The sequence below is a fragment of the Microcebus murinus genome, chromosome 2 (assembly GCF_040939455.1).
Source record: "Microcebus murinus isolate Inina chromosome 2, M.murinus_Inina_mat1.0, whole genome shotgun sequence".
Classification (NCBI taxonomy): domain Eukaryota; kingdom Metazoa; phylum Chordata; class Mammalia; order Primates; family Cheirogaleidae; genus Microcebus; species Microcebus murinus.
In genome coordinates this window covers 11,901,640-11,923,079 of record NC_134105.1, presented here as the reverse complement: position 1 = coordinate 11,923,079, position 21,440 = coordinate 11,901,640, and the positions used below count along the sequence as shown (strand labels likewise).

The window sequence follows — 21,440 nt, the reverse complement described above, 5'->3', positions numbered from 1 at the left end:
CTGGTCCCCAGCCTGAGACCCTGCTCCTCCTCCATGCCCTTACCCATCTACACTGGGGATCTCGGCCCTGGTTTCCTCCTTGTCCCTCCTCTGTGCCCGAGACCCCGCCCAGGGGGTGCCAGCCCTGGCGATGGTGGGCAGACGCAGGTGACTGCCTGCTGGAGCCATGGTGTCCCTGGCGCCGGGGGGCCGGCTCCTTTGGGTGAGCGTTGTGTGCATCGGGATTCCGCAGCCCAGCCGCCTGGGCAAACAGGAGCCTGGGCCCTGCGATCTGGGCCAGCACCTCAAGCTGGTGGCGCTGGAGGAGGGAAAACAATTGCAGTGGATGCCACGGCTCCCGGGAGAGGGGATAGGGTTTCAGGATGCTGAGGAGGAGGGAGGGGAAGGGGAAACGGGCCGCCTAACCGCCAAGCCTCTGCTTCCTCCTCTGAGAATGGAGACCGTCCTTAGAGGAGGAGTCAGTGACATTTTATAGACATAGCTGCGAACGCCTCACACGGCGAGCAGCCTCGAGAAGGTGACCAGCAAGTGTCCCTCTGGCACCCAGAGCTTGCAGGGAGAAGGCTGGGTGGGCAGGGGAGATGCTCAGTGATTCAGGCTACCTCGGCTCTGGCTTGAGTCGTCCGTAGGCTCTGGGCTTTCATATTCCCACCTGTAAAATGGGTACAGCGTAGCTTCATAGCCCACTGCGTTGAGGCAATGGGATCGAACAGATGTATTAATATTTAAAGGGCCTGGCCACGCCACAGAGAGAGTTGGGGTGTGTATGTCACCCCAGTTTCCTCCAGAGACAGGCCTTTCAATATCGTGGGGTCCTTTGGCCAGAAAAGACCCCCCCCCAGCCGACAGAACAGCTCCTGGACTGCTGGGGAAACTCTGACCCTTGTGCCCCCACGATGGTCTCTAAGCTCACCCCAGCTTGCCTTCCCCTTTCAGCCTCAAGGGGCCCAGGAGTGGGATTTGGCCAGACCAGGCCCTGCCATTTCCTAGCGGTGACTTTGGGCCAGTCGTCTGCTCAGCTGTGGGCTGGGGCTGAGAGTAGGGACAGCCCAGGTGGAGAGGAACCGCCATCCACCAAACGCTGACCCACAGCAGGTGCCCCCGTCTTCGTGGCAGGCGGCCCCTGGCCTGTGCCCTCCTGCTGGCCTCTTTGTGTATGCCGGTCCCTCTGCCCGGAAGCCTGACTCCGGTGGATAGACCCGGGGCAGGCAGGGGACAGGATTGTAGGGGGAGGCAGGTAACCGAGCCGGCAGCCTGCTTAACCAGCTTCCAGCCAAGCCGAGCGCTCCCTTGCTCTGGGCCACATGGCGGCAGGTGCGGGCGTCTGGGGTGCGGTGAGAGCAGGTCGCCCGCCTGGCCCTTCGCCCCGTCAGTCAGTCGGAGCGGCTGAAGGGCAGAGCTTTTCTGCCCCGTCAACACTGCGGCCAGCTGAGCCAGGCCTTCCTGCCGCTCCGAGAGGGACGTGGGTGCGGGCAGCGGGCTCTCGCCTCTCCGGCCAGCTGCCGTCCACATGCGGGGTCTGTCCTCGAGCCCCCGGGCGCAGGCGAGCCAGCTGCCCACCCAGCCCGGCTTTGGAAAGAAAAGGCTGGCGACATCATCCCTGCAGGCTCGTCCTCCGGGGTGAGCTTAGGAAACACGATCGAGGTGTGGGGCGGTGCGCAGCTCGGGCAGGAGGGGAGGGAGGGGAGGCGAGAAGTGGGGAGGTGGAGGGACTGGGCTGCGTGGCCTCCCAGAGCCTGGCCTCCTAGAGTGCCATCTGCGACCAGCACCCCTGGGAGCTGACTGCCCCACCCTAGGCCTGCTGAATCAGGGGCTGCACGTTACCACGCCCCCCTCATCTGCGAAGGCGATCCGTGTGCACCTGCTAGTCTGACATTCGCTGCTCGGAGAGTGCACCAGGTTTGAGTCCCAGCTCCCTGCTGACTAGCTGTGTGACCTTAGGCAAGTTACTTCACCTCTCTGATCCTCAGTTCCCTCATCCACAAAATGGGTTTGGGTGGAAATATCCCCCCCGAGAGGTTTAATAATTCACGTGAAAGCCGACGGTGTCTGTGTACGAGGCAGTGAGCCCCGTGCGTGGGACCCAGAGACTGGGTTGCTGCTGCCGTTGCGTCCGGAGAGCCAAAGATAGGAGTGTGTGCCCTCAGCCTGGGCGGATTTCGGGCAAGTCGCTTTCCCTCCCTGGGCCTCATTTTCTCCGTCTGTGCAATGGGTCTTTGACCCCTGGCCCGTCTTCCTCGTGAGATGGTGGCTGGAAGAAAAGGTGCGGGGTGCTGTGCCTCCTTCTGGAGAGTGGGGGCCGTGTCAGCAAGATCCCCTGGGATGTGTCTGGGTCCCAGTGAGAGGACGTGGCTTTGTTCACCCCCTGCTGCCCCCTTCTCTGCGGCTCCTGCCGTTGCTGCAGGACAGGGTGGCGGGCTGGGCCCAGAAGCCAGGCGGCGGCCAGAGCCACGAGCGGCTCTCCTTGCACCCGCTCCGCTCAGCGGCCTTGGAGTCGCGTCCCCTTCCCCCTCAGAGCAGCGTGGCCAGGAGACATGATTCAGCTCGGGACCTGTGTCCAGGGCCTTTCCCTCCCCCAACGGGGGCCCAGATGCTCCATGCTGCTGGTGGAGGGCGGGGGTCGCTGGCACTTCTCCCCACTTGGAATGCCTGTCCCCAACATTGGGCCTGTCCCCATCGAGAGGTGGTCTGGGGCTGGCCTCTTAGCCTTGCCCCTGATGTTCTAGGTGACCTTGGGCTTGTCTGCTCGGGGCCTCAGTTTCCCTATCTGTGCAATGAGGGATTCCAGTGAGATGGCCCTGCCTGGGGCCCTCAGACCCTCTCCCTGGCCCTCCTTAGCTCCCTCTGTGTCCGCCAGCCCTCTTGGTCCGGACCCTGGAGCCCTCGGGCCGGGCCGGCCACTAACGTCCGGCTGGTAGCGGCGGAGCGCGGGGGAGCGAGCACGCCTGTGTCCTCCGGGAGCCCCGGCCAGGCCCGGCCCGTGTGGGAGCCGGGAGGAATTTTCCTCTGTGTGTGCAAACAGTATCCGTTTTCTCTTGTTTCCAAAAGCTGGTGACGTAACCTTCTCTTCGTCCCTCCCGCCCCTCTGGCCTATTTTTAGCCGGCCCTGACAGCATCCTAAAAGGCTCGCAGACCGCCATGCCATGCGCTGGGGGGAGGGCAGCAGTGGGGCGCGGAGGGAGAGGAGCTCGTCTGTCTGTCCCAGGGTGGAGGGACAGAGGGAACCTGCCCCCAGCTTCCTGGGGGAGGCAGGGACTCAGTGTTGGGGGCCAGGCTGGGGCCTTCAGGCTTTGGTGGTGCCTGGCTCCTCGGGGAGCTCCACAAGGGGATTCCGCCAGTCTGTCGGGGGGCTCCCCACCTGGGCTTGAGTCCTGGCTCCACCTTCCCCCACCCTGACCTTGGGCTTGTGACTCTGCCTGCCTTTGCCACCTGCACATGGGATGTGATCGTACCCACGCCACAAGGATCGAAGTGCTTCGTGTAGAACAGGCCTGGTACAAAGTCAGTCTCAGTAAAGGTGTTCCTGGTATTTATCCTTTCCTGCCGAGCTTCGACTAACTCATGCGTGAATGAAACGATACATGGAAAGCCCTTGGAGTGGGGTCTGGCACCTAATAAATGCTAAAGAAGTGAGAACTGTATTTTGGGGGATTTCTTTTAATGTAATGAAACAGACCTGGGTTTGAACTTCAACTGTACCCACTGAGTAGCTGTGTGTCTTTGGACAAGATATTTAACCTCTCTGAGCCCTCGGTTTTCACATCTGTAAAATGGGATGATTACACCTGTGTAGGAGATTTCTGTGTTGCTTAGGGCAGTCTGCAGGACAAATAAATTCTAAGATTGCAATGCTTAGCACCATAAAGGTTTGTTTCTTGTGAGTGCAGAGAAGAGGCCGAGGGTAGAGCTGGCTGCAGCCTGGCTCCTAACGGCCGGCTTTGCAAGTGCGTCTCACAGCAACAGCACTTGCACAGCACTTTCCAGTTTGCATGAAGGCAGAGTAGGGTGGTGGTCGTCCCTCCTGCCTTTGTCTCCCCACAGTGCGGGGCTCATGCCTTGAGCGTGGCACCTGTCACCACCACCTGGTATTCTGGTATGCGTCAGCTCGGCTGTCCTCTCCCACCACCCTGCCTCGGTTGGAAGCTCCTGGAGGGCAGGCAGGGATGGATTCACCAAGGCACCCTCCTCTCCCAGCCCGGGACAGCCCCGGGGTGGGTGCTGGTGTTGTGTCTGAGGACTGGACTGGCGGGAGCCCACCGTCTCTGACCACCTGTCCTTCTTGGCTTTTGCAGATGGGAGGAGGAGCTGGCCAAGCGCATGAACCTTCAGACCATGGTGGACACACTGCAGGAGGTAAGCACCCTCGGAGGTCCCGACCAGGGAGGCGCGAGGTCAAGGGGCGCAGTCTGCATGGGGCACGGCCCCTACTCCAGCAGTGTGGCCTCCTGCTGCCTCAGTCTCTCCTCTGTGGAGCCAAGAGGTCTCTTCAGCTTCCTCTGCTTTGAGGCGAGGAATGGACCAACACAGTGTTGCGGAAAAGCTTAGATTTGGGAGTTGGAAGGCCTGGGTCCAAGTCCCGGAGATGCCCTCAGCTTGCTGGGTGACCTGCGGCTAGTGACTCCTCTCTCCGGCCTCTGCCTCCCCACCCGAGGCTGGGACTAGGGGGTCTTTAAGCCCCTCGGCTTGCAGTGTCCTGAGTTGGGGCTGAATGCCTTGGAGAGGGGCGAGGATGTCACCGGGGGCTCCCAGCCCAAGCAGGCTCCCCACGTGGATGCTGAGGGCGCCCCCCTCGCCGCTCCAGCTGCTGTCTCTGCATTCTGGGCTCTGCTCCTCTCCTGTCTGCGGTGTCCCCTGAGTGGCAAACTTACCTTCTCAGCCTCTATTTTCCTCTCAGTTCAAACGGGAACAAGAGCAGTGACCCCATACGAAGGCATGAAAAGTTCTTTAAAAAATTTTTAAAAATGGGTTTTGGAAAAGGTTGAACATCTCCCTTTCTTTTTTAACAAAAGCACTTTATTTTTTTTTTCCTTTTTAAACAAACAAAATATGTTCATGGTCAAATTTTGGAAAATTCAGAAAAGCACAAAGAAAAAAAAAAAAAGTACCCCAGTGTCTCCCTGCCACAGTTGCTAGGCTGGAATGCGACTTCCAGTCTCTTCTACGCAGACACACCCCACGGCCACACCGACACTCTCTAGACACACACGTTGGGCTGGCACACGTGACATTGTCACTTTTGAAACCAGAGGTGGTCAAATATTGGCGATTTCACATCGATCGGCCTAATATGTCAATGGTCGGGACACAGCGTCACCTTAAGCTGCTCTTTTTCTCCTAACGTCTGCCATGGGTTTCTCCACGCGGTACACGGTCCTTTGAAGAGTGTTCTGAGCGTTCAGCAGGGCTCGGCGGGAAGCCGGGCTGGGATGAGGCCCTTGGCGCCCCTTCCCTGGCACGCGGGCACCCAGCCCGGTTGGACGTCGGCTGCCCGGGGCCCTGGATGGGCCCAGGCGTCCAGTCCCTTGCTCCCCAGCGTGTAGCCCCAAGGTGCCCGTCTGAAGCCTCCCCATCTCCGTCCCCCGCAGGCGGCCCAGGAGGCTGACGCCATCCAGGAGGAAATGAACGAGAAGATCGAGCGGCTTAAGGCCGAGCTGGTGGTGTTTAAGGGACTCATGAGTGACGTAAGTGCCGCCACCGCCGCCCGGCGTCACGATCCCCCACACCCATCATGCAGAATGCTTCATTCACTCCGAGGCTCTGAGCTGGCTTCTAGTTAGAGTCCTGGCTGGCTGCGTTTGACCGTGAGGATGACAGGTGCATCGGAGACCAGGCGCCCCTCCCCTCCACCTGCTTCCTCGGTCTGAGTAGAGATGCATTAATCTGCCGCTTAACCCATCCCGCCGTCCCGGGCCCCCCAGGTCTGTGTGTGTTTGCTCCGACTCCTTCCCGGCTGGCGCGAGGAGGGCAGGCCTCGGTGTGTGTCTGGGCACGGGGCACGCTGGCGGGTCAGGGCCTGTGCGGTCTGGTCAGTGCCGGCCTGAGAGGCGCCCGGGCCCGGCAGCCCCGGCGGGGTTGCATTGCCAAGTCAGGAAAGGCCGATGTGCTTGTCCTTCGGACAACTGGGGGCCCCTTGGAGTCAGCGTGGGTGGGGGGAGCTGTTGGCAGCAAAGGCCTCCTTGCTGCTGGGGACTCGGGTGTCCTGCCGCCTTTGAGCAGTGGGCAGTGCGACCCAGGAGAGAGAGCCGCCTCGGCAGGCGCTGCTGTGTGGGGACAGCTGGGGACAGGTGGGGCTGTCGGTGGGAGAAGAACGGATGGATGTCTTTCAGCAGCAGGGGCTGTCTTTCTTTTTTCTTTGCTCTAACAAAGCGAACACTCACCCCGAGAAGATGCCCTCCAGCCCTTAGGGAGACCAGCACGCACGGTCTCACATTGTCCACCAGGCGGGCGCCGGAGCCCCGACCCCCAGGCCCCCACCCCGTCCCCTTCCGGAGCAGCGCGGACACAGCCCTCCACTCCCAGGAAAAGCCCGAGCCCCTGCCAACACCTAGGGGTCCCCGCCTCTCCGCCCCGCCCCCGGGCTCGCTCCGCCCCTCGCTCACGTAACCCCTGCTGATCTCCCCGCAGCCCATGACAGACCTGGACACAAAGATCCAAGAAAAGGCCATGAAGGTGGACATGGACATCTGCCGCCGAATCGATATCACGGCCAAGCTGTGCGATGTCGCGCAGCAGCGGAACTCGGAAGACGTGTCCAAGATCTTCCAGGTGACTAGGGCCACCCCGCTCACCAGCCGCCCGCCTCTCCTCCCTAGAGCTGCCCTGGCCTCCACCCTGCCTGGCAGCCCGAGTTCCCTCGACACCCCACTCACTCCCCTTCCCCGAGAGGTGGCACTGCCCCCGAGCCTCCCCAGGACAGCGTAGAGTCAGGGATTCATGGACTTGTAGGCGCGTCCGACTCCGCCATCAGGCCCGACTGCTTCCTCCTGTGGCCGCGGGGCCCAGGGCCTGGGGGTGCTGTGACGTGCTCAGGAAGGCAGCCGCGGAGCTGGGCCAGAGCCCGGGTCTGACCCGGCAGGGCTGGGTCCGCCGGCCGCACCGTGTCCACCGCCCCGATTCCGGCCCCTCCCTCCGGGTGCCGGCACTGGGCACCGTCCCCACGGCTGGGAGCCCTGGCCAGGCTGTGGGGAGAACTGGGGGAGCTGGCCTGAGCCCTGGCAGGTGGGCCTCGAAACCAGAGGAGCTGTTGGCCTCTGACTATGTCTCATTCCCCCCCGAAGAGGCTCTCGCTGCCCCCCCGGCCTAACGTGCAAGTGTGGGTGCCCCCGCGAGACGGCGATCAGGTTAGCGCCAGTGGGGCTGTCCTCCGGAGAGGGCCTGGGGCGTAGTGCGGCCGATTGAGGCACATGTCATTCTCCAAAGGCTGCTTCTTGAGTTCGGGGTTGTGTTTTGGCTTTTGCTTGAGCCCAGGGCAAAACGGTGTGTTGTGGCTTCATGTGTGTGACTCTGGACGTAGCCGGGCCAGATCGGGGCCTCCTAGGGGCCCTCGCTCCGCCGCCGTGCCTTCTTGCTGCCCCTGTGCTGGGAAGGGGGGGCACCAACGCAGCCGCCGTTTGCTCGTGTCTTGTCTGCTGGGCGTGGAAGCTTCCTGAACCTCGGGCTGCCCTCCGTGGCCTTTGCATGTGAGCAGGAGGGCTCTGGGCAGCATGGAGCCATTCTGGCCCTTGTCGGGGTTCTCTGTCTCTCTGGCTGGCTCTGAGACTTCCCAGGTGCCTCTGTGCCCTGGTCCGGCCTGCTCCTCTCCCCACGTCATGGGGCTGCTTCTCTGGTGAAGGGCGAGCTGAGTGGCCCAAGCACCAGGCCGCCCAGGGCAGGGAAGGGTCCAGGGCTGTCCGTGTCCTCACCTGCATGTGTCCCCCTCATGCTTCCCGCTAACGCCGCCTGCTTCGTAGAGGACCTGTGCATCTCGCCCGGCAGGGGCTGGCCCCACCACGCTCATCCATCCCGTGGATGCCAGCTCCCTCCCAGTCCGCCCCCCACCCTCCCTCCCTCCCCGCCGAGCCCTCCGGCCACCCTGATCGCCTCCTTTCTGGTTCAGGTGGTCCCCAAAAAGAAAGAGCGCAAGGTGGCTTCCGATGATGACATCTCCGAGCAGGACGGAGAGGTGAACCGGTTCTCGGATGAAGAGGTCGGCTCCATGAACATCACGGACGAGATGAAACGCATGTTCAACCAGCTGTGAGTATCCCCGTGGCACGCTGGGGGCCTGGGCTGCGGGTAGCCAGTAGCACAATGTTCTGGAAGGATTTGGATTCATTTTCAACAGTGACGATTTGGGAAGTTTCCCATTTGCAGGTTCTCTTGGGCAGGACGGTGGCTGCCGGATCGGAACAGGCTTTCTGTTGCCTGTCTGCCTTTCTCTTCCCTTTCCTTTGCAAAGATTCCCCAGAACGGGGCTGGCAGGAGGGAGTCGCTTCAGCTGGGGAGGGGGCTGTTCTTGCTCGTGAGATGCAGGGGCCAGGCTGTCCCCGCCTGGTCACCTGTAGAAGTGTCTGTCTGATAACGTCATGACTCAGAAGGGGCAGTGGCAGCAGGGGTCTTACCCGTGGACTATCCTTGATCAGACCTGAGACGGACCCACCCCCGCTAGTGTCCCTTGGGTGGCACTAGGTCCCTTGGAGCTGACCACACGCGTCATAGGAAAGGCTCCTGCCATTCGCACCCGGGGTGTGTCACAAACGTCACTTCGCTGGCTCCAGACACTCATCCTGGGAGTGGGGGGATCACTGCTCTTCTGTAGATGGGGAAACTGAGCTTCTGAGAGGAGAAGTGACTTGGTCAAGGCCACTCAGCCGCTGGGGGTAATGGCAGAGTCTGGGCTGGGTATAGACAAGTGGTGGCCAGGGCCGGCTGGTGCCAGCTCTTGAAGCTGCTGGGGTGCCTGTCTGCCCACCCCAGGTTCAGTGACGGCACATCAGTAGCTTCAATTTGCCACTGTGGGAGATCAGCAAATGCCCCCAGTCAGAGCTCCCCTCATCCACCCCTACGGAGGGCTGGCGTGCCAGTCCCTCACTGGGTGTGGCTGGCCTGGGGCAGGGGTGGCATCATGGCCTTGGCAGGTCAGTGCCATAATCTCGATCCAGATCCACCTTTAATCCACAGTGCCCTAATGTGGGACGGGGAGGGGTGGGGACAGGTGCAGCTGCAGCTGCTGCATGACTTGCCTAAGGGCCCTGAGTTGAAGAGCAGGGCTGGGACTTGGTCTCTGAGGTCTGCCTCCTCCTGTGCACCCTTCCCCTCCCACCTCACCACACCCCCGGCACCAGAGCCCCAGGGCTGAGCAAGCTTTCTGGCTGTTGTCCCTTCCCCGTGGCCTGAATTCTAATAGCAAGGCTAGGTTCGAGCTCTTGGCTCTGATGGGCAGTCCCAGAACCTCCCAGAACCCCTCCAGAGAGGGCGTGCTCCTTTTAGCAGGTGCCCCTGACATTGTACTTGCTTCAGAAGCTGGGACAGGGGCCCCTCCTACCCATCCTGCAAAGCTCTGAGGCTGGCTCAGCACCGCTTAGTCTAGAGATCGCCCCACCCAGCCCCTCGGTCGTCCAGATGAGGAAACAGGCTCGGAGAGGGGACGGCAAGGCCTTGGGACAGACCCAGGCTCTCTGCTCATGGTCCAGGGCTGGGTCCCCTGCACGGGCTGTGCTCATGCGTGGAAGGGAGTTCCCTCTTCTCCTCCACTGCGTCACTGTCCCCACCCTGGTCCCTTCACCAGGCCATGCACAGGGAGCCAAGGAGGTGGGAGCAGGGGTCGGAACCCACCAGGGATGGGAGTTCCTTTGCCCGATACTCCCCTGAACCTGCCATCCCTAGGGACAGAACTGAGGTGGGGGCTGCATTTTGGGGGTTTGCTATCTGAGGGTGACCAGGAGACCCCCTAGGCTCTCAATTCATCTTTTGACATTGCCCCCCAAATGTCATATTCTCATCTATTGCTGACAAGAGGGGCTTTTGAAAAGAAGCAGTGGTTGGGTTTAGGTTTTCTGAATGTTGCCCTGGACATTTCTGAGCCTAAGACGGCATCGAATGCACCAGAAACCTCAGGCTGGGCTCGTTTGGTTGCATGAAAGGGTTTATCTGAGGAAATCGCTGTCCTCGTTTTTTATAAACTCCCCAGGGGATCCGTTAGGCTGACCAGGAATGGGGTGAGCTGCAAAGGGCCACATCCTGAGGCCCGAGTGCAGGGCTCTCCTGGCGAAGGCTGCTGTGTGCAGAAAGAGCATTCAGAGCAGTCAGGCGCGAACATGCTGCAGAAATGGGCACCTGAGTGGTGACAGATCTGAGCCGGGTTCGGTATCACCTTAGATTGATCTGATTGTAAAGTTGCTAAATTGAAAAGAAAAAGAATCCTCTGATGACTGTGATCCCCCACCCCATCCTGCAGTTGGGGCAAGGCCACGCGGGAGGACCCCACCCTGGGCGGGGCCCTGGCCCTCTCCCCCTGACATCTCCCGGGGCCAGGACCCGAGCCAGGTTGCCCCAGGCCAGTTCTAGTGAAGTCTTGGAATAATGCCCCCGTGTCAGGGCTGTGTGTTGTTTTGATTCAAATCGGATGCTTGGGCTTCCGACCAAGGAGAAGGGGAGGACAGGCGGGGTGGGGGCGTGCCTCTTCCAAGTCCCTTCCCTAGTCCGCCTTCCGTCCTTCCTGGCTTCCTGTCCCTCAGCTAGGGTTCCCTCAGGTCCCGGAGCTGGGGAGGAAGTGCGGTCACAGTGGGGGACACAGCGCGATGACCAGCACTGCCGCCAGGTCCCGGCCCCAGCGCCGCTCCCTGGACTCGCTGGGCCACCTGCAGGCGCTGGCAGGAACTGCGCCAGCCGGGCGCCCGGCCGCCGGTCTCCTGTGGGCCCCCAGCACGTGTTTCTTCTAAGGCCCTGCCCGATGGCCCCCATCCAGTCTGTTGTCCGGTGGTTGGAAGCCATGCCCGGGGGCATCCAGGAGGGAGTTGAGGGGAGGATTGTAGGCGGTGGGGAGAGGCCGTGGCGGGAGTCTGGAGACAGGATCCACGCCCGCCCATGCCTCTCTGGTTCACTGGGCCAAGTGAGTTAACTCCTCCAGACTCAGTCTTTCCATTTGTATAATGGGTACGTGGGATGGCATGATCTTCAGGTCTCCCTGAGTTGGGGTGACCAGTGCATCTTGGGAAACCCTTGGTCCTGGGCACACCTGGATGGTAGGTCACCCTACTTCCAGTTCTAGCCAACAGGGAGGCCCTGAAATCCCACAGGCTCTGGGTTCAAATCCAGTTAATGGCATGCATCCATCTAGAAGGCCACCTGATCCCTCTGAGCCTCAGTTTCCTCACCTGTAAAGTCCTCACTTCGTAGGATTGTTTGGAGGGTGGACAGGGTTGCATTTTAATGTACGCTCAGTGCCCAGCACACAGTGGGTGCTTGGCGCTGTCTCGATGGGCAGGGAAAGGCTTTGGGAAACAGAAAGAGCTGGCCCCGTTTCTGCCACATGCTGCCTGTGTGGCTTTGGACAAGTGAGTTATCCTTTCTGAGCCGCAATGTCTTCATCTGTAAAATGGGAAAAATAAGACCAACCTTGCCGAGTTGTGGAGAAGATGATTATAAATTGTCTCGCTTAAAGTAGGGGCTCAAGAAATAGCTGTTAAAATGAAGGAGGGGAGTCGCCAAAATTGGACTTGGGAGGAACATATCTTTAGTCCTCATTATTGAAAGCCTGGAGTCTTTAAAAATGCATCTTTTAAATTGTACTAATAATGCATTTTGCATTTTAAAAGAGTTTAACTCCTTTTGGATAAGGTGAATGTCCCCTTTGGCTACCACCCCTGTCTTTTTGGAGGGCAGCCTTATAGGTCCCCTGTCCCCTGTATGGACCCCTGGAGTCCAGGTTCTGTTCCGTCATGCCCTCTGGTGTCACCCCCACAGGCGGGAGACCTTTGACTTTGACGACGACTGTGACAGCCTGACGTGGGAGGAGAACGAGGACACGCTGCTGCTCTGGGAGGATTTCACCAACTGCAACCCAAGCATCGACCTGCAGGGCGAGGTGAGCCCCGGGCTGCGGCCTGGGGGCAGCTCCTTTCAACTATCTCCTCTCCCCGTTCCTTCCCTGCAGCCCCCACCACCCAGCTAAATTGTCCCTGTGTTCTGTCTCCCCAGCAAGAGGAAAACTTGGGCAACTTGATCCATGAGACTGAATCCTTCTTCAAGACGAGAGACAAAGAGTACCAGGAAACGATAGGTCAAATCGAGGTGAGCACTTGGGCCGTGAGCCCACGAGCAAGGCTCTCTTGAGGTCCACGAGGTCGAGACCCCTGGAAATCACATGACCACACGGGCAGGGCACAGAATCAGGAGTCAGGAGGCCTGCCAATTCCACGCCTAGCACTGGGCGAGGCACATCCTTCTTAGGGCCTTAGTTTCCTAGTCTGTAAAATGGGCATAGTGATCCCTGCCTGCCCCAGAGAGCTTTTTAAAAAAATTATTCAGCTGAAATGACGATCCCATAATAACCTGAGCTGACATTTGTGTGACACTGAGTGACACTAGACGCTGAGTATACCCTCCTAGTATCCCGACCTCCACCCTATGCAGCAGGGACTATGCGCCCATTTTACAGAGGGGGAGAGGAGGTTAAAAGAGACCGAGTGACTTGCCCGAGGCCTCACAGTGGAAAGGCAGCATTCAGGTCCATTGCTCTCCGGCCCCAGGGGCCATGCACATGACCACTTGTGCAGAGTTAGTTCCTGCTGCTACGCGCAGGAGAAAGGGAAGCCCGGCACCTTCACCAGAGGAAGGATCATGTGACGGAGGAGAGGGTTAGAAACATGGAAGGGACTTGAGGATTTTTCTAATCGAGTTCTCATAAAGGAGCCCAGGCATGCTGCGTGGGGTGGAGTTATCAAAACTGCTGGCTTGATCAGGGCAGGCTGCCTCTGGGGTTGCTAAGCAACCGTTCCTCGCGGGCCAGCGGCAGTTCTAGAGGGGAAGGACCAGTGTGCAGAGAGCAGAGGGCGGCCTGGACGGTGCCCCCACCGAGGCATCGGGGAGGGAGGCTGCTGGGGATTCTGCCCCGAGGGTCACTAGCCCTCATCCTCACTGCCCGTCGTCCCCCCAGCTGGAGCTGGCCACGGCCAAGAGCGACATGAACCGGCACCTGCACGAGTACATGGAGATGTGCAGCATGAAGCGCGGCCTGGACGTGCAGATGGAGACCTGCCGCCGGCTCATCAAAGGCTCCGCAGACAGGTACCCGCCTGTCCTGCTGGGAGGGGAACGTCTGGGGCCGCAGCCTGCAGGCTGGCCACGTCTCATCTTCCCAGCCCATCTGTCCATCCATCCATTGAATATTAGCACGCCTACTATGTGCTAGATGACTTACCTATCTAAGCTCCTGTAACTCCCACCACAGTGCTGCCCCCGAGCCCCCAGTTCAGCAGATACTGCTCTGTGCAAGGTCACGGGGCCCCCCTGCCCTCATGGAGCTCACACCCCACTTTCTGCTGCCCTGAGGGCGGAGGGGGTGGGCAGGGCATAGCTCCCCACTGCTGCCGAGGAGGCCCCCTATTTGGAGGAAGAGATTCCCCTTCCTTTCCCTCCATCCAACCAGGGCCTGTCCCCAGGAAACTGACACGCCCCAGGCAGGACACAGGACAGACAGGGCCCCTGCCTTCAGGGCACGCACAGCCTTACCGGGGGACAGACCTGCCGATAACAAAATGAGATAGTGCAGGAGCATGCTTGGCATGGAGCACAGATACGTGCGTTGGTTGGAACCGCTCCTCTGGTCGGGTCTAGGCCTGCACGTGAGGCGGGCAGCTCGGTGGGTGGCAGTGCATGCGGCTCGGCCTGGCCAGCCGTCCCTTTAGCTCACCAACCCCCCAGAACCTGCTGTTGCCACTCCCCCATTCAGGTGGAGAAGCAGACGCTCTCAGGCAGGTTAAACACTTGCCCGAGGCCTCCATCCCGGCTCATCCCAGATAGGGCGAGAATTCCAGCCCGGCCTTCATTCCACCACCCGTGGGGCCTCCCTTTGAGCACCGAGTCATGTGGGGTTCTCTGAGCACCCCCTCTGTGTCCAGACCTGTGTTAGGTGATCCGAGGGTCAGAACCAAGCAGGGTCTGTGATCTCGGCTCCCCGGGGACTTTCTGTCTAGCGAGGCCAACACACCCAGACCAATTAGAGGCTGGGGCAGGAGTCCCAGGGGGTCTGGAGGGCCACGTTCAACCCGTGAGCCTAAAGGATTCTAAGGGAAGCCGAGGGAGGGCAGGATCTCAGGGTGGGGACACCCTTGAGGGTGGCTGTGACAGGAGTGGCTCAGCCTTCCTGCTCCTTGACCCCTCTGGGGCCCGGGCTGTTCTCTGAGCGTCCCTCGTCCTCCTGTGCCTTCCAGGAACTCACCGTCCCCCAGCTCCGTGGCCAGCAGCGACTCAGGAAGCACAGACGAGATCCAGGACGAGTTCGAGCGGGAGGCAGACGTGGAGCCCATGGTCAGCTGATGACCGAGGCCCCGCGCCCGGCGGCCTTGGTGACAGGTCCCCTAGCCCCCTGCCCACGGGGCCAGGAAGGCTCCTCGGAGCGGGGCTCCAGGCCTCCCCACACGGACTTCCCACGCCCTCCCTTCTCTGGAGGCCCCGAGGGACCGCTGCTTCCTTCCTTCCTTCCACCCCCTCCACCGACGGACCCTTCTCCACCCACCCACCCACCCACCCGAGGAATGGTGCTGTCAATTTCTATTGTTCTCCACATCACAAATGCAGACTTCTGTCTGGACGATGCAGTGTTAACGGTGCCTTCTCCCTTAAGCTGAGCCACTTTGAGCTCCAAAGAATTATTCCTAGCAGGTGTTTTTATACAAAACTCTAAGGTGAGGGCCGGGGCCAGGCGAGGTGTGACGCGGTTGTCTACCCTCCCGCCTGCTCCTCTGATTGGCGGAGAGCGGTGCCCTCCCTTCCTCTGCGGCCACCAGGACTGACCTGGGGCTGGGGGTGGTCACCTCCCCCTGGGAAGGGGCTGTTTGCCCCTGTGACCTTCCCAGGCCTGGGTGGGGGGATGTCCCAGATTTTCTCCATCCCTGAAAGAGAGAAAGGCGGAAGGAAGGGAAGGAAGACGAATTTTTATTTTCTTTTGGGATCAAGTGGCAAAGTGGGGGACAAGGCACTGTGAGGGGAAGGTGGAGCCTCACTGTGTTTAAACTACTATGCAAAAAACAAAACAAAAAAAAAGCAGCTTGCCTTACCGTGGTGGAAGGCGGGCCCTCCCCCAGGCTCCCGGTTTCCCTCCAGGGCTGGGAGGGGGCCCAGGTTTGGGGGGGTCTCTCTCAAAGCTCTGAGGGTGGGCACTCACCGCCCCCCCAACTGCTTGTTCTCGCTGGGGCCTCTGTGGGTTCGGGTTGGGGGTGGGGGTCTTTTTTGCCCTGGTGACTCGATGCTCTTCCCTCCAGCCAGCAGTACGGGGTTCTAGATCTGTGATTTCTCTGTGAGAAAGTCTGAAGGGGCCAGGCCTGGTCTTTGCTCCCTTCCCCTGGCCTTGGGCCGGGGCTGGCCGGGTTCTCCACTGCCCCACTGTCCGGCCACTGGCAGGAAGGAGGCGTCGGCAAGGGTGGGGAGGGAGGAGAAGGGCGCTCGGTCGGGGACAGTCCTCTCTGCATAATCCACTCCACTGACCGGCTGGGGAGTTAATCTGAGCCAGTATCTCCCCAGGGCTTGAGTGGGCCCGAGTTGCAGGGCGCTGTGTGGAGACCACCCACCAAATCTCAGCTTGGAGCCAGCTGAGCAGGCTTTGCTTTCTTATTATTTTTTAGATGTTTCGTGCCCACTGCAGTGCCCACTGCGAATGGCTGATAGTCATTATTTTTTGTTGGCCCAGGAGCTCCCTCTGGTGGTCACAGGAGCAAAATGTGCCCAAGGACCAGAACTGGCTACCCACCACTGCCTCTTCCCCAGGCCGAGGAAGGGGCCCTGGGCTTGAGTGGGATCCTGGTCTCCCCAGGGCACCACGGACCTTTAAGGGCCTTCTCTCTCTTCCGTTTCCCCCACCTGTTTTACGGTCTTAAAAATACTGTACATAAGACTCACATATATGTATAGTGAGAGAAAGTGAGAATGTGTTAGTGGCTGTGTGTGATGTAATTTATCAATTTGGTGGCCTTCATCATGAGTTTTTTCCTTTATTTTGTTGGGGGAACATCCCATGGGTCCCCTGTGGCAGCCTGGCTGGGAGGCTTCCATGGTCAGCGCCCCTTGTTAGCCAAACAGTCCCTTTTGGCAGGTACTTGGAGGGACAGTGGTTTGGGAGGAGAGACAGCTCCTTTCTCTCCTCCTCACTGACCCTTGTTCTGAAGGTTACAGGGTTCAAACGTACCTGGTTTTTATTGTTATTGTTGTTTTATTATTTTTATTTGAACCAAAGGTTAACAGAGCCAGTTGGGCTTGGACCTCAGCTGCTGAAAAGGTTTTCCGTTTCCACGAGGGCAGGAGACTGTCCGCCCCGTGGGTCCCTCTGTCCAGGGCGGAGGGCGGCGTGGAACTGCGTGTGGTTTGGGAGGGGGGGCGGGGTGGAAGCTGGCCCTGGGCGGTTCCTCAGGGTGGCGGGAGGGTGACAGACATATCTTTAGAGTTAAGACAGTGAGGCAGCAGTGCTAAGAGTTTGAGGGTAACCAAGGTTACCATGGTGATTGGTGTCTGGTGGTATTATTTTTGTTTCCCCCACTGTATACATAGGTCATTTGTCTTTGGGCATGAGGGTGCTCTGAATTTGCCTGGGGAGTTTGGAAGCGGCAGGAGCCAGAGAGAGACGCTGGCCTGGGAGCGCTGGCTTGCAGTGTCTGCCCTCCGCTTGGGAGCAAGGACTTGGGGCGGGCGGTTGGGGCAGGAGAGCACGGGTTGACCGGCCTGCCCCCTGGGCTGGTTCCTGGGTCTGGCCTGGCTGCCTGTGTCCCCACCATGTGATTTTTCCAGGGAGTGGCCAGCGGGCCCTGCCCGTCCCTTTGCCGCGAGCCCACAGCTTGCCAAGAAAGACCCCAACGCTTGCTGGGCTAGCGCCGGGCCTAGCTGGGACCAATTGGTCCGTCCTTTGTAAAGCTGTAAATACTTGATTTTCATTTTCTATATCTAAGCCCAGTGTCATATTGACATTGGTATTTTAGAAGTGTTCTCAGATGGGCTTCTCCTGTGCTGTCGTCTCTCACTCTCCTACTTTTGGGGGTTTTATACAGAGGATTGCGGAGGGGCAGGGAGAGCAGCGTCCTTTTGGCTGCCTGGTTCGCTGTGAAATTCACACCTACAGTCACTCCTCTGGGACTCTGAGCAGGGAAAGATGCTGTGGGCACGCACACATATTTGGTTTTCCTGTGGCGGTGTGTCCTGAGGTCTCTGAAGCACCAGGCCACCACGGCCTGGCTCTGTGGCGGAGCTCAGAGGACCCAGGGGGAAGCAAACCACTCTGGCTTGGGATGGGAGGAGAGGGGCAGGGTAGGGGATAATATAAGGTGTAACTTAAGCTAAATGTAATCTATTTATAAAGCAAGAGACTCTCATCTATTTTTATGAAAGGCAAGGTTTTTTAAATCTAGGGTAGGCAGTTGTGGGGGCCCAGCGTTTTCCCGTGGGCAAGATAGGGTGCATGTTGCCACAGGGTTGAATATAATCGGTACCCTTCCCCCGCCTCGTCTTCCGTCCGCACTTCTGGGCATCCACACCCGTGAGCAGCTTCTGCAGAGCGTAGGTCCCACGTCACCCCATTGCCGTCTCCCCTGACACCTCAGCTCCTTGGGAGTCTTGGAGGGGCACTTGTGGGGGCAGCTGGGCAGTGGGGAATTCAGAATTGGGGTGGCCGTGGGGAGGGAACGGGGGCGTGAGGCAGGGGAAGCTCTGCTGCAGAGGGTGGGCTCTAATTCGTTACTGTAACTCTGGTCTGCCACCAAAATCCGTTTCCAACTCCGCTGTGTTGGGAGAGGGTTGAGGTGCAGCAGCGTGCGGGTGGCAATGGGGCTGTCGGGTCCTCCCCCCGTGAGACACCGGACTCCCACTCTAGAGGGATACTCTGCTCAGGTGAGGAGTCTGGAGGTGGCGGAGAGGGTACATGTAAAGCCAGATTCTCCCTGGAAGAGAATCTTTCCCGGGCCCAGGGTGGGCTGCGTGTTCGTCTTGGGCAAATCCCTCACCACGCCCCTCCCTCCCAAGCCCTCAAAGAAATGAGGCAAAGCCCTCCTCCCCACAAGACCCCTCTGTGGACATTTTAGCATCTACCTGATTTTTAGCCCCATCCAGGGAGACTTTATATCCCATGGTTCCATCCCACCCTACTGTTGCCGTTTGTCTGCCAGCTGAGTCTAGCATCACCGCGAAGCGGGGTTTATACTCACTGAGACTACTGATCCTACCGGAAACCAACCTGTTTACTGTACTGTTGTAAATATCATGCCCTTTATATCCTGTATATTGGCTTCTTTTCAATAAAGTGAAATGTCTTAGAATTGAAGGTGTTTTTTTTTTTTTTTTTAAATTGAGGATGAACCTGGTGCCAGGGGAGGGGTAAGAGGACTGGGGACCATATAAACACTATAATAAACTCTTTAGCTAATTAGTGATAACACAGGGAAATTTCACGTCACCTGTTACATTCGCATCTCACAATAAAGTCTTTGGAAGAAGATAAAGCAGGAATTATTACACACATTTGACCAAAGGGGAAGAGAGAGCCAGGCATGGCCTGGTTTGGAATTGGGGCCCTTGTAACCACAACAGAGCCCCCATTTCCCAATCCTCTCCACCAAGCCTACGAGGGGCCACCTCCCAGGGCTCTGGGTTTGATACCGTCCAGTGTTCTAGTTCTTCTTGTTAATGCCACACTCTGGACAACATTGCCCTAGTGTGAACTGAGCCCACCTGACCAGGGTCTTCTTCAAAGATGAAGACCAACAGCCACCATTAATTCCAGTTTTTGTTTTGCCATTTCTAGGTCTTGCACTTGCACAGTTTCCCTTTCCTGTCTTAAATGGTGTAATCTAGAGGAAAAGGAGTGGCCTGAGATGATGGGGGCGTTCTGAGGCGGGTTGTTATTACCTCCATTTTACAGATGAGGAAACTGAGGCCAGAGAAGTTATGTCATGTGCCCAGTGTCTTATGGAGGAACTGGAATCCGCAGCAGAACCTGCCTCCCGAGCAGGTGCCAGGCTCACGCTGCTAGAGGAAGTACAAATTGGACCAGAGCGCGAGAAAACCCATAATAAATAGCACTTTGGGAGCAAACTGTGTCCCCCGAGACCCTCCTCATCAGAGAAGACCTAAGGATCCACGATTTTCGATGACGCTCGCGTGTTCACCAAAGCAAACAACTGCTCGCAGAGAAAACTGAAATTTTCACACGGAGGGAGGGGGGAGGGTCGGCTCAGGAACAACCGGTTTCTCGGCCAGAGGCTTTGCAGGAGAAGCCAAGCACGGGCGGCTCGCGCTGTGCTCGTGCGGACGGAAACCCGCCGACGGGCAGGCCGGGGAGCGGGCCCGCGCCAGGCCCGGCGGTGGAGGGAGGCTGCGCGGCCCGGGCCCTCGGCAGAGGCGGGACGGGGCTCGGCCGCGGCGTGGCCCGCGGGGGCGCGGAGCCTGGCGGGGGCAGGTCCCCAGCCCGGCGGTCCCGCAGCCGCCGCACCTGGCGCGCGCAGGGCCGGCCGCATCCCGGCGCTCTCATTGGCTCTTTCGGCTCCTCTCTCTCGGGCCTAGAAAGGCAGCAACCTGACCGCCCCGCTGATTGGCTCAGGAGCTTCCATGTGTCGACCTGATTGGTTGACGAGGTTCACGCCCTCTCCCACCCTGGGTTGTACCATAAAGAGAGGAGGGGGACACGCCAATATTTTAGGACTTGACTTTCGGGTTTCCTTTGTCCTGTGTTACGCGACGCCTCCATCTTTCCGACAGGGGTAGAGGTTTATTTATGAGAGGTAAATGTGGAGGGGCTCTGGCTGGTCTCCAGCTCGGAGGGCAGCTGAGCCGATGCGTCCCCCCCCGCCCGTCGAGGTGGTGCGCTCGGGGCGGGGCGGCGCCGTCCTCCTGCCGCGCCCGGCCGACGCTCTAGCCAACATCCCCGCCGCGAGCTCGCGATGCCGCTGCCTTGGTCCGCGCTGCGCCGGGCCCTGCCGGCCCGGCCCTGGAGGGGAGCCGGGTGAGTGAGCGCCGGGCCGGGGCGGCCGGAGCGTGCACCTGCCGGCCCGGGAGCCGGGGCGCCGCTGGGCGCCGCACTCCCTCCCGGCGCGACCCCCGGGCTGCTCCGGTCCCCGCCGGGTTCCCCTGGGGCGCCCCTCCGCCGGGTCGCTCCTTCCTGCACCCCCCGGCCTCCGCCGGGCCTTTCTCCCGCCGAGATCCGTTGGCACCCCGCCCCGCCTCGCTCGGGAGTCGCCTGCCTGGAGCGAGGGGACCCTCCTTCCCGAGTCCCGGGCCCGGGTGGGCTGCTCCGGGCGCTGCCGGGTCCCACGCCCCGAGCGAGCCCTCGTGTTCACTCTCCTCCTCCTGGGACCGGACTGTCGGAGTTGGCTGGCTTCCCCTGAGGGACGCTGCTTTTGGCACGCCACACCTCGCCTACAGCCCTCGTCTCACGCGCAGGACCCCGGCCCAGAATTCCCCGAATCCTCTTCTCTTTCTGCTGGGATTTCTGCCTCTTTTATGCTTTCCTTTTTTTTTTTTTTAAGTTAAATGTTGGGCAGAAAAGAGAGACTCCTTTCTTTCTTCTGGTAGGTGGGATATTAATGTTTATGGGGTGCTTATAATGTGCCAAATGCTATGCTGGGCTCTTGGCATGCGTCTTACCGTGAGGATTAAATGAGTTAATACATGGAAAGTGCACTGAACAGTGCCTGGTACACAGGCAGTGGGTGCCCGGTTATTATTATTGTCGTGATCATCATTCTCACTTTTATTTAAACTTCTCAGCCCTGTGAGGTAGATACTATTCCAAATAACGAAGAGACCGAGGAGCAGTTCCCAGGCGGAGCTGCCCTTCAGACTCAGGTTTGCAGATCTTGACTCTGTGAAGGTGGGTTCCCGGACCTTTGCCCACTCAATTGCACATGTTTTCAGAGCCCTCCCTGCTCTGGGCTAGGTGGGGGAGGTAGAAAGGGCACAGACCCTGCCTTGGAGGGGCTCAGAGTCTGGTGGGGCTGTCCTCAGTGTTTATATTGGCTTCCCTTTCAGAGCCTCCCCCCCACCTCCCTGCAGGTGTGTGTGGGGGGTCCACCCCCACCCCATACTTTTGAGTTGTTTGCCTGACCCTTGTATGGCTGTGAATTGGTATATGTCCCCTGCTGAGCTGTGCGCCCTTTCTGAGTTAATCAGTGTCTCTCTCCAACCCTTGTCACCCTCCCCTGCCAGGGATGTCACGGGGGTGCTTTGAGCACAGGTGAATTTCAACACTGCTCTATGTCCTCTGGGCA

At 59.5% G+C, this 21,440-nt stretch overlaps 2 protein-coding genes across 4 annotated transcripts in view; both read left to right on the top strand.

The window, feature by feature from the left end:
- The window catches only part of IFFO2 (intermediate filament family orphan 2), a 44,967-nt gene extending 26,470 nt beyond the window's left edge, over positions 1-18,497 (top strand). The window contains exons 2-10 of one of the 3 annotated variants that reach the window (XM_075994520.1): positions 4,293-4,353; positions 5,586-5,681; positions 6,625-6,765; positions 7,278-7,340; positions 8,096-8,235; positions 11,944-12,064; positions 12,178-12,270; positions 13,136-13,266; positions 14,412-18,497. In XM_075994520.1, coding sequence (XP_075850635.1) covers positions 4,293-4,353; positions 5,586-5,681; positions 6,625-6,765; positions 7,278-7,340; positions 8,096-8,235; positions 11,944-12,064; positions 12,178-12,270; positions 13,136-13,266; positions 14,412-14,517 — 952 coding nt within the window. In that variant the 3' untranslated portion in view covers positions 14,518-18,497. The remainder of the gene's footprint in view (positions 1-4,292; positions 4,354-5,585; positions 5,682-6,624; positions 6,766-7,277; positions 7,341-8,095; positions 8,236-11,943; positions 12,065-12,177; positions 12,271-13,135; positions 13,267-14,411) is intronic. The other 2 variants (XM_075994525.1, XM_075994533.1) reach the window with 2 other exon arrangements.
- A 1,573-nt stretch (positions 18,498-20,070) lies between these two features.
- ALDH4A1 (aldehyde dehydrogenase 4 family member A1) overlaps positions 20,071-21,440 on the top strand; it is a 29,639-nt gene continuing 28,269 nt past the window's right edge. Inside the window, exon 1 of the mRNA XM_012754072.3 lies at positions 20,071-20,176. Coding sequence (XP_012609526.3) covers positions 20,115-20,176 — 62 coding nt within the window. The 5' untranslated portion in view covers positions 20,071-20,114. The remainder of the gene's footprint in view (positions 20,177-21,440) is intronic.